Below are 10,809 nucleotides of genomic sequence, written 5' to 3'. Positions count from 1 at the left end.
AACATTGCCACCAGGGGTTGTTTAACTGATTGCAATACTAAGTATTTAGGAGTTCAGTGAGGGTTCTGCAAGTTTGGCTCTGTCATAAGTGGAATATATCTGTCAGATAGCATTAGGGTTAGAACACTCTTGATGGGCAGTAATGACCAACTATTCCTATTTCAGCTATTCACCATCAGCTGGGGCTTGTACAAATTATATATATATATATATAACGTGTGTGTGTGTGTGTTCTGCTTTTACTCATTTTGATACTCTGACGGGATGAACACACAAGGTTATTATTAAAGGTCATACAATGTCAGTGGCAGAGCAAAGATTTTACCAACAGAATACAGTCATTATTAATAATGCATATACTTGGTTACTTATGTATTTATTTCATCTACAAGTTTTAAATGTAAAGCACTAGCACTGCTTCATCTGTTTTTTAAAACTGTGGCTTGGGTGCCCTCTACGTGCTGACTAGAGAATACCATGTTCTCTAAATAATTATTGAAAAAGTAAAAGGCAAAGCCAGAAAATTAATGAATGCATTATAAATTGACAAGTGCGGTAGGTTCAATCTCAAGAAACTGGAATAAGAGACACTGTCATGAAAACACACATCCACAGTTTCAAACGTTCAAACTGTAATTTATATTTTAGATCTTAAAGGAAAGGGAACACATTGGCAAACATAAGTTGTTTATCAAGATTTCACAATCTTTTTTTTTCTTCTCTTCCCTCACTTGTCTTTGTTTGTTATTTAGCCTGGAGGTGACCTTTTGGAAATGACTAGTGTTGCTAAACAGGTCAATTGTCAGAGGCTTGTGTCTAAAATCCAGCATGCATTTACTTCCTAGAGAGGTTGAGCTCACAAGGTCTCCAGCAATTGTACCTGCAGAAGAAGCTCAAAGGAGTGGCTCAATTACCACCTCTGGGGGGAGGGGGCACCTGGGACTTGGGATCAGTGATCTCATCTTCATATCCCAGCTGGTGAGGGGAGCCAACAAAATGGAAGGGTCAATGCTACTGGGAGCATGGTGTCTCTAAATTTGGAGACAGAAGTGCAGAGGAAATTTGAGTTTGGTATTAAGGGAGCCTTATGGGAGCAATGGGATTCCTCTGTGAAGCCTTAGTAGAATAAATTTAAGTTATTAAAGACCAATACAGTTATTGCAGTCACTGAACTTGGTGTGCTCACAAAAAGATACAGGGGATTTTTAGCCAGACATCTGTCATTTCATAGTGACAGTGACCTTAATAAATGACAAGATCCAACCCCCCCCCCAGCCCAATGATGGAAAGCCAATGCAGACCTCTAACAGTAGACTATCCTAGTCAAAGCTGTGCCATGCTCTTTCATAGCCCTTCCATTAGTGTAAGCAATCATTGATTTATCCCTGAAGTGACTTTTAGAAGGGGTGTGATTTCAAAAGATCTATTATAATAGAAAAACAAAATCATAATAAAGCATTTCTATCTAGCTAAATATGTTTGGTAATGGGTTCTTCACAAATGGTGCTAGTGATTGTGCACAAGTTGTTAGTGCTGTTGAAAAAGTCAGTTTACCCAAGGTGACGATAGAGAAGACTCTTCTGGGCACACGGGCACACACGCACACACACACACACACGTTCAATACATTCTGATGTTTTCTATGGTCTTTCTGACATCAGAATATTCCAGCTCTTTTTCTCTTAGACACACAGAGATTTAAATTGATGGATTACTTTTTGCATCTTTTTGCAGGATTTAACTGTAAAAAAGTTGTTAGACGGTATAATGCAATGATAATAATTTCCCTTTTTGTTGCAGTGTAGGAATTTCACCTTCGGAGGTAGAAGTGGCCATTTATCTTAGGGCATGCTGTATACTGCAATACAGGTAATCTTAACTGGTGAGTGAATTCCCTCAGCTTTCCTTTCTGACACAAATTAGTTGAAACTTGCAAATATCCTGTAAGTTAAGGTGTAACTAAATCCTGAAGTAATTTACACCAGTATGAAGAGGCTTCTCAATTCAAGTCTTTCACATTCTCTTCAGTCCTCAGCTGTACAACCCATTAATACGCATATGGACCTACTTATGTTTTTTTATTGTCCAGAGTTATTCATATAAAAAGACAATGTTTCTAATGAAGCTGAACATTTTAATTTTTACAGAACTGAAATAAAAAAATTCAAATGTATGACATAACCATGCAATGCTCCCGTTTAAAATAGCAAAATATCATTACAAAATGTGTTCTGTTCACAATGAGAGAATGGTGTTAACAATACAGGTACAAAACCAGTTAGATAAAACAGTAACAATAAGCATAGTAGCAGGAGATTCTGTTTAAGTACGAGTAGTTTTGCAACTGATGGTTAACTACAAAGTAAAATCCTTATCTGTGTGTGGCGGAACAGACTAGAAGATAGACAGTAAGTACACTGGGGGGAAAAAAGCAGATTTCTGCTGCTGTGTCTGTATTATTATATTTACAGTGAAGAGTTGGCTTTTTCAAAGCATTTAAAAGACCAAGGTTTGCTTCTCGTCAAGGTGTTCATTATGTTCAATTAATCTCAGTTACAGTTTCAGCAGAAGCCTGGTCATCAGTCGGGTGATTTAGTTCAGCATCATTACTCTGTGCTCCATCTTCTGTGATTTCAAAAGGATTCTCGCCCTGAAACACAGTTGTTACATCATGTCAAATCTATAGGTAACAGCACAAGAGGGGCCCCTCTTAACTTGGTTCATATGTGTACATGAAGGTGTTACAGAATTTTGTTCCAGTGCGCACACTTTTATAACAGACCAACTCAGCATAGTAAACTGAAGGCTCATAAAATGCACTGGACTTCAAATTTTATTCTGACAGTTATATTTTACTATTGGCTGGTTTCAGATGGATTAGCATGTTAACAGCACCTCTCAGGATGTGACATTTCTAAATGCTGTGGTTTAAATTTTTTTTCCACTTTCCAGTGCATTGATCATAAAACCTGTGCTATGCCTTACCTTACCTTAACAAACCTTTGATAACGTTCTTTTACTGTTGGATTGTTCAGCAAGCTGGTAGCCACTAAAACACGCTCCCTTTTCAATTGCTCCTTATACTCCTGTTGGAAACAAAATGAAACATACAAAAGCAGGTACAATGAAAGAACAACTGCTGTGAAGATTCACACGAGGGCCCTAAATACTGCCAACAGATTAAGATACTGGAGCAAAGGGACACCTTGGCAGACAAAAAGCTAATATTCTGCCATTTTTTTATAGTCAGGTTATATATTTTACTCTGTTGTAATCTTTCATTCGTGGCTTGTGAAAGGTTTTACATTTTGATAGACAGATAAATAGATAGGCAGATATTCAATGATTACTGCCTCAGGGTAGTTGTGAACTAGAAGTTTGTTCTCCAGAATGGCCACGGAGGCATTGTGTTTGAGACTGCCAACTGACAACATACCATCAGCCCTCTATCAATCTGAATAAGAAAAATTACTACATACCACTTTCTTTGTCAGATGCATGGTGGATTTCAAATGTTCCTGTGCAGAGAGCTTGGTAGCAGGAATGTAGGCATCACATGCAATGCAGTGAACCATGGTAGCTCTCCTCATGTAGTCGTCTTCCGTTACAGCTGCAAATTCAGAAATGAAAGTTACTGAGAGAGGGAGCCCATAGAGATACTGTACAATACAATAGCAACCCCCCACCCCCCCCATTATCAGATTTAAAGTGCACATGTAAAATAATGTATCAAGCCTTAATCAGAAGTGATATTTAAACTGAAGGCAAACAAGAAGTCTTTGAGTGCAAGAAATGTAAAGAAAATACCACTCACTCACGCATGTTCAAACAGGAAAATGGATTGAGTAAAAATTGCATGTTGAGGGTTAATTAAGATGAATTGGTTCTACACAATTTAATCCCAAAAGCCATTTCTGATTATCTGACTGATGAAGCTTTTAACTGGACGGATATGTATCCCAGTGCTCATTCAACCGCAGAACAGCATTACTAGAATGCCAAGAATGAAGTGATATCACAGATAAATACTGCTGTCTATGACTATCTCCCACTAAGAATATAAAATACATAAGAGGTAAGCGTACCATAAAATAAAACGTTATCAACATGACTTAAACTAACAGCATACTCATGGAAATTCCCAAGCCTTAATTAGTAAGACCACCGGCAGGAACAAAAGCAAAAGAAGGTCTCAATGACTGATCGATTATAGTCTTAAAACGATTATGAAAATCATGTTTTAATTCCCATTAATTACAACGTTCTCCATTTACTGTAGACATTTCACTTTTCTTCATTTTCTGGGTGAACTTTTCACATTTACTTTAAAATACAGCCAAGGTCATAAATTAAGGTCTATTTTGTCTAAAGGGTAAAAATGTAATGATAGGACAAGTGTGTACTTATTCCAACTTTCAAAAATTACAGCTATCCATTCAAGAACAACGTGGTGCTTTCTGTCAGATTTCTAAACATGATATATCATGTAAGAAAGTATAATGATGCATCTTTTCACTGCTAGGCATTTATGAACCATGAACACCACTTTCCAGTGCTGACCAGTCCCAGACTTCTATGTGAGATTAGAGAAGATCATTCCACTAGTTATGACTATTACATACTGTACTGTTAATAGATGTTAATATAAAAAGTGAATATATAAAAGTTTCCTGAAAGGTGCACACATTTAAAACATACACTCCAAATAAATGTAGCAACATACCTTCCATTACGTGCTTTTGTGTTTGCACTGAAGTTTGCTGTGGGTCTGTAGCGAGCCACCGTAGTTTGTGTTTTAAATTCCTCTTAAACTTATGTACAATAGATTCCTATGGAGACAAATAACTTCACTTTAAAACAAACAGCTAACAATATAAAAAAAGGAAATGCTCACATTCTCCGAATGGCAAAAAAGTCTATATTTCTACATGTTCAGCATGCAAATTGTAGAACCAGTAATCCAGTTTGACTCCCTATTCCCAGTGCTGGGGATGTGAAGTGCAAGTGCTCAATTTTTAAATACAGAATATGAACTACAAATCACAAGATCATGAACAAGTAGAGAGCAAAATAAATAAACAGTCAATCAGCTATTAGTATTGTGAGCTACATCTAGCATATAGTTTGAAATTCTCCAATTAAATGTCAATGAAAGATGTAACCTTTATCAGCCTAGCCAATCAGACACTAAATGCAATTTACAAGTCAGACCCGGAGACCCTCAGAAAACTGGATTAGGAATGTCTGTGTTTGGATGGATGAGTGCTTCCTCCATTTCCCAGATGCAAGGGAAATTCACCTATCATGGAGGATAATGAATATAGAAGACTTAAAAGAGATTTTATATGGGCAAGTAATTTGTTTTTACATCACACAACTGGGCTTCGGACAGAAAGATTGAGATCTCAATGCCCTATGACAATTTTCTTATGACAGTAATGCAAAGTGACAGCAGATGATATTCCAGTTACTGAAGCTGACGCCCATTAATCGTCATTTTATCTTAACCAGCAACTTCAAATGACGTGACATTAAACAGGACTGACTGCATGTTTATTAGGACTTCCACACCATGCACACTAAAGAACCAGCCCCATGCTCACACAAAACACACTTCTTCAGGAAATCATTATATTCCTCGAATCTGGAGCATGCTTCTCAACAGCAAGGCATGTCAGCGAGAGTCAGTGTCAGTGAGGATCCATCCCCATCTTAAAACAGCACTAACAACTTCCTTGAGCCCCAAGTCACAAAGTAAATGCAAAGGCTTGGATGAAACAAGACACATTAACTGGAAGTTGGGTCATTCTTCATTACAGAGGGGGGAGGGGACAATAAAACCAAATAAAGTTATTGTTATAATGATTGTTACTGTTCTTGTTATTTACCCCCCTAGCATATAATGTATGCTAAAATAAATATAACTAACATTACTTCTTACCTGTATGCGATTCTCATTTATGTGAAATGCTGAAACAATGTCTGCCATTCACAGAGCTCCCTGATGCTTTGTTAATGTTAATTATGATAGTCTTATTGTTCTAGAGCAGGGCTTCTCAAACTCTGTCCTGGGGGCCCCCTGTGGCTGCTGGTTTTCATTCCAACCGAGCTCTTAACTACTTAACTAGACCCTTAATTGAACTGACAATTTGCTTAATTGGACTGTTACTTGTTTTCAGCTCATGAACAGTTGCATATTTCAAGTTAGCTGTAACATTTGATAAGCAACTAACTACAACTGTTTAAGAGCTGAAAACAAGTAAAATTGTCAAATTAAGCAAACTAGTTCAATTAAGGGTCTAGTTAAGTAATTAAGAGCTCGGTTGGAATGAAAACCAGCAGCCACAGGGGGTCCCCAGGACCGGGTTTGAGAAGCCCTGCTCTAGACCAAGTGTAATAAAAGACTAGTCGTCGGTCTCATTTAATTTCAATGCAAAATTGGTCAACAGACAGTTTTAAATAGTAAGAATACGATTTTCACGATCTGGATATTTAATTTTAACAGTGATATTCCATGTGTTCAATGCTCTATTAGTTAAAGAGTATGTTGTTTTGAAATATTATTCCCTGCAACATCAAGTTTTGAAACAAATCAACAAATACAACAAACAAAAAAATGTCCACTGTTATTTATAGTTTTTGTTATCTGTTTTAGCATTTGAACTTATGAAGGAAAAAAGCCATGTAAAATGGTACTTACATGTAAGAAACGAATGACTACTTCATCTAAATTGGCATCCTTGCGAATATTTTCCAGCGTTTCCTGGTGATAAGAGCCTTCGAGGTGGTCTTCCATTTCCTTCTCATCAGATGTCAGGAATTTACAGAAGGAGCAAGCGTATACTACCCTGTAACAGAAATTCTAGGTTAATTTAATGAATGTTTTTACAGTAAAACACTGAACTAGTGTCAGGAATACATTTAAACCGGTCAACACCATTCTGGCCAGGCTTCAGTTTCACAATCCGTGGAAATGGACAGGACACCCCTGGAACAAGTTATTGAATCCAAGTGGATCAATCCTGCTTTTTTTCCTAATAATAATAATAATAATAATCATAATCTACCTTTGTCCACCACATTTAGAATTATACTTCTCCCGTCTGCGTCTTTGCTTCTCTCTTTTGGCTTCAAGTTTAGTCTCAAGTTTTCTTTTCTCCTCTTTGTTTGCGCTATCACTATTCCCTTGAAGAAAGAAAATCTTACTATTATAATTTAATAGCAACCATTTTAAATGCAACATATTTTTATATTACGAAACTGTTTCAAATGCTAGAATTGTAATTAAAATATTTCCATAATCCAGGAATATCAGACAAGGAAAGAAATAATTTTATTTTTGTTAAATGAAAAAGCATACATCTTATAATAAAAACGAATCTTTCAGTGTGAGGATAAATACATCTATATACATTCATATTCATGAATACCTTCATACAAAGGCTTATTTTGTTTATTAAATATTACAACTACTGTAGAAATCACAGAATGACATGATAGTGGCCAGCGAGTACAACACAATAAGCACTGAATCATACAGCCACTACAACTAACTTTTTCAACCCATTTGCTACACCTAGTCCGCTAATAATAAAAGGCCTTTTTTTAACCCATGAATAGTACTGCTATTACTGTATCAGCAGGTGAGCACATCCCGGACAATGGAAATGTTACATGTTGTAAAAACATGCCGAGTGATTGACACAGGTGCTTATTTAGCAAAAAGGTTCCTTTAAATAAAATACAAAAATAATAAATCTGTGTGCCTCAAACAACAGATTGATTTGCTGGGGTTTGCAAAGATTAATATAGTAACATGCAGCATACTTATGCATGTCTGTAACGCTACATGACTTGTCCTAATTAAACAGGAGTTGCCTGCTTTAAAATAAATACTTAAACCTGGAATGCAACTTGTAGACCACTTAGAAACGTTTGTGTAAACCGGCTGGCCTACAAAAACACAATGCCTGACATGTATTCAGTTTAAAAAAAACCCTTGTGGACTTGACATGTTTTATCATTGCCATCAGTGTTGTAAGAGATGTTTTAACTTTTTTAAAAGCTAAGCATCCACACAAACACACAATTATAAAAATGTCTTACCTGGTTTCTTTATAAATGGTACAAAAGGTTTAGTCAGTTTTTGTTTCTTGTTAAATGTATTTGGTCTGTAGGGTGCGTTTATCTCCCTCTTTACTCCCCTAATAGTCATCTGGTCCTGATATACTCCAGGTCTAGGTGTCCTGAAGTCTCCCATTTGCTGCAAGGAAGGAAACATTGGATTTGTTGATCTTTTTAAGCAAACAAAGTTTCAACATCAATTGTGAACAGACTATTTGCAAACTTATACTGCATGACAGGAAAAGTAAGCAAACTAGTAAAAAAAAAAAAAAAAAAAAAAAACATGCAAGTCATGGATACTTTGAAGCATCCTGTGAAAAGCAAACATGCCAATGCAAATCAGGCAGTCAGCGTGCTGCAAGGAGAAAGAATCCACGAAATGGAAGCAGAATTCAATGGTGCAAAAACAGATTTAACAGACTGCAGCTTTGTTAGAAAATAAGGAAGAGCCAAGGAGGAGTTAGTGGGATTTTTTGTTTGTTTGTAATGTTTCAAAGAGAATGAGGGTTATTTAAAGTAGAATGTAAAATCTAACAATTTACTAGTGCTCTGCTAAATACAATCTACTTACCCCTCTGCCTCTGAATGCCGTTGGTCCTCCCAGACCGTAAATTCTACTTTCTCTCCCCCGAGAGCCTACAGGTGCAGGCATCATGTGGGGTGAAGAAAATGTGCAGTAGGAAGAGTAACCGTCTCTTCCCTCATCCCTAAACCCAGCTCTTGACTTTGAACCTGGGTAAGAAGGTTCCAAGTTAGACCTGCCATGATCAGTACGACTCAGGCTTCTAGCAACTCCATGAGAGTCAAGGTTATTCTGGAAGGAGTTGTCATATTCGTTATCAAAACCTCCAAAGCCACCATTATCAGACCCAGATCTGTAAGACTCGCTGCGTCCAAACCTGCAAAAATGGCAGTAAAAAAACTGATGAACTTTCAGATATTGATTTGTCACAAAAATATTTAAAAAGTGTTACACAGTGCCTAATAAAAGTAGTAAATAATGGATATCATTAACATCATTCTCTCCTAGAAAACCAATATGCTACGACTGTTTCAAATGGTAGAAATGTAATTTTAAAATAATTTCCATAGCCCCCACCCACAAACAAAAAAGGCTACCTGTCAGCATTCTCCCGTTCAGACAAGCTGTATGAACTGAGAAATCTTTGTGTTGGATGAGCAGCATTTCCTTGATCAGAGTCGTAACTGTGAAGTGTCTTTCTTTGGGTAGCGCCACCACTGTTTCCCAGCTCAGACCAGTTGTATGAATCAAACAGTCTTTGGGATGGACCACCAGAACTTCCCTGTTCAGACAATCCATATGACCCAAACGATCTTTGGGATGGCCCACTCGAATATTCACGTTCAGACGAACCATATGACCCAAACGACCTTTCGGTTGGATCACCAAATGTTACACGTTCAGACGCGAAATATGAATTAATCGATCTCAGTGCCTGACCACCAAACGTTCCATTGGAATAGCCACGATTCATTTCTAAAAATAATAGAGATCAAGTATTATTCAAAAGACAACGATCGCTATCACAGGACACTTGTAACTGAGTTACAAGTATTTTTGTACAAATTATTAAACAGTAGAAAACAGAAAAAATACACTAGTAAATTGGCATGACAGAATATTTCCATGTGTTTGTCCCAAGAAATCGAACAAAAGGATAAGCCCAAGTAAACGAGGCAACACAAAGGAATTGAAAAAAAAAAAAATGAATAGATGTACTGTCCTGGCAAAAATACGAAAAAAAAACTTATGTAGCTTTTAACTTTATGTAACTGTACAAATATATTTCAGTTTTTTTTGTATAGCAGCGTCATAATTAAATATTTTCACAGGTCTGCTTAAGTAGGATTACCATAGTCATGCAGTACGGTGGCAGACCGACTGTTTCGCCAGTCAGCCCGAGTACAATGTCCTCCTTATCTGCAACTTTGACTGTGGTGTCTTCTTAGGCAATATAAAATATGGATGGCTCATGTTTCTTCAAATATGGAAACGTTACTTAAACGAAGGCACAGGTGTCATCCCTACCGACCGTGTAGCCAGCACGAAATATAAACGAATCAGTAGGCCACCAATGATGTCTGGTGTGAATTACGATCACTGAGCGCACGTCAAACACAAAAGGTATCTTTTGAATTATTTAAAAATGCGTTCAAATTCACTGTGCCTGAAATGTATTAGAAGCACTTTATTTTACAAAGTAGTATACGATACAGATTTTCTTTCCTAAATCTTATGACTATTATGACAGAGCACTGGAAAATCAAAGTACATGTTCTCATACTGGTACTGTCCGAGTTCAAATTCTACGTTAAAAAACTTAACGAATCATCCCAATAACACTACTTGTACTGAAAACCCTTAAAGAACCGACGACCAAAATTACATCGCCCTTACCTGGGCTGCTAAATATCTTCGGGTGGAAGTGTTTGGGTAAAGATGCTCTGAACCAAACTCACTCCCAGTGTCGACTTCCGTCACGGCGCAAAGGGTTATGGGATGTAGGAGAAATTCATAAACTATGTTAATGGTGACTAAAGGTGCGCTTCAAACTGTATTTAGTACTTTTAAGAAAACACGTGCAAATGTAAACGGGGATTTATTGGTTTTATACGACTGTATGTCTTAATGTTTTTTTTTTTTAAACACTTGAGAAAATCAAC

The 10,809-nt window shown here is 37.0% G+C and overlaps 1 protein-coding gene across 2 annotated transcripts; it reads right to left on the bottom strand.

The window, feature by feature from the left end:
• Positions 1-2,063: 2,063 nt before the first annotated feature.
• Positions 2,064-10,627, bottom strand: LOC121326979 (DBIRD complex subunit ZNF326-like). 2 transcript variants are annotated; one of them, XM_041270686.1, is made up of 10 exons: positions 10,544-10,627; positions 9,244-9,622; positions 8,696-9,023; positions 8,107-8,263; positions 7,068-7,185; positions 6,701-6,848; positions 4,724-4,829; positions 3,480-3,610; positions 2,991-3,086; positions 2,064-2,650 (listed from the first exon to the last, which is right to left on the bottom strand). In XM_041270686.1, exons 2-10 carry the CDS (start codon positions 9,618-9,620, stop codon positions 2,540-2,542), a joined length of 1,572 nt encoding a protein of 523 aa, XP_041126620.1. In that variant the 5' UTR covers positions 9,621-9,622; positions 10,544-10,627; the 3' UTR covers positions 2,064-2,539. The 2 variants fall into 2 exon arrangements, with proteins under 2 accessions (XP_041126620.1, XP_041126619.1); XM_041270685.1 differs by lacking the exon at positions 10,544-10,627 and adding an exon at positions 9,999-10,515.
• Between the last annotated feature and the right edge of the window lie 182 nt (positions 10,628-10,809).

This window comes from Polyodon spathula, chromosome 14 (assembly GCF_017654505.1).
Source record: "Polyodon spathula isolate WHYD16114869_AA chromosome 14, ASM1765450v1, whole genome shotgun sequence".
Taxonomy (NCBI): Eukaryota; Metazoa; Chordata; class Actinopteri; order Acipenseriformes; family Polyodontidae; genus Polyodon; species Polyodon spathula.
This window is presented reverse-complemented; position numbering and strand designations above follow the sequence as displayed.

Excerpts from the sequence above, each read along its gene's own strand:
- LOC121326979 (XM_041270686.1), bottom strand. The coding sequence starts at position 9,620 with ATGAATCGTGGCTATTCCAATGGAACGTTTGGTGGTCAGGCACTGAGA. Across the intron at positions 7,186-8,106 it reads ACCATTTATAAAGAAACCAG|GGAATAGTGATAGCGCAAAC; the intron begins GTAAGACATTTT and ends TCTTTCTTCAAG. Across the intron at positions 3,611-4,723 it reads ACAAAAGCACGTAATGGAAG|CTGTAACGGAAGACGACTAC; the intron begins GTATGTTGCTAC and ends CTGAATTTGCAG.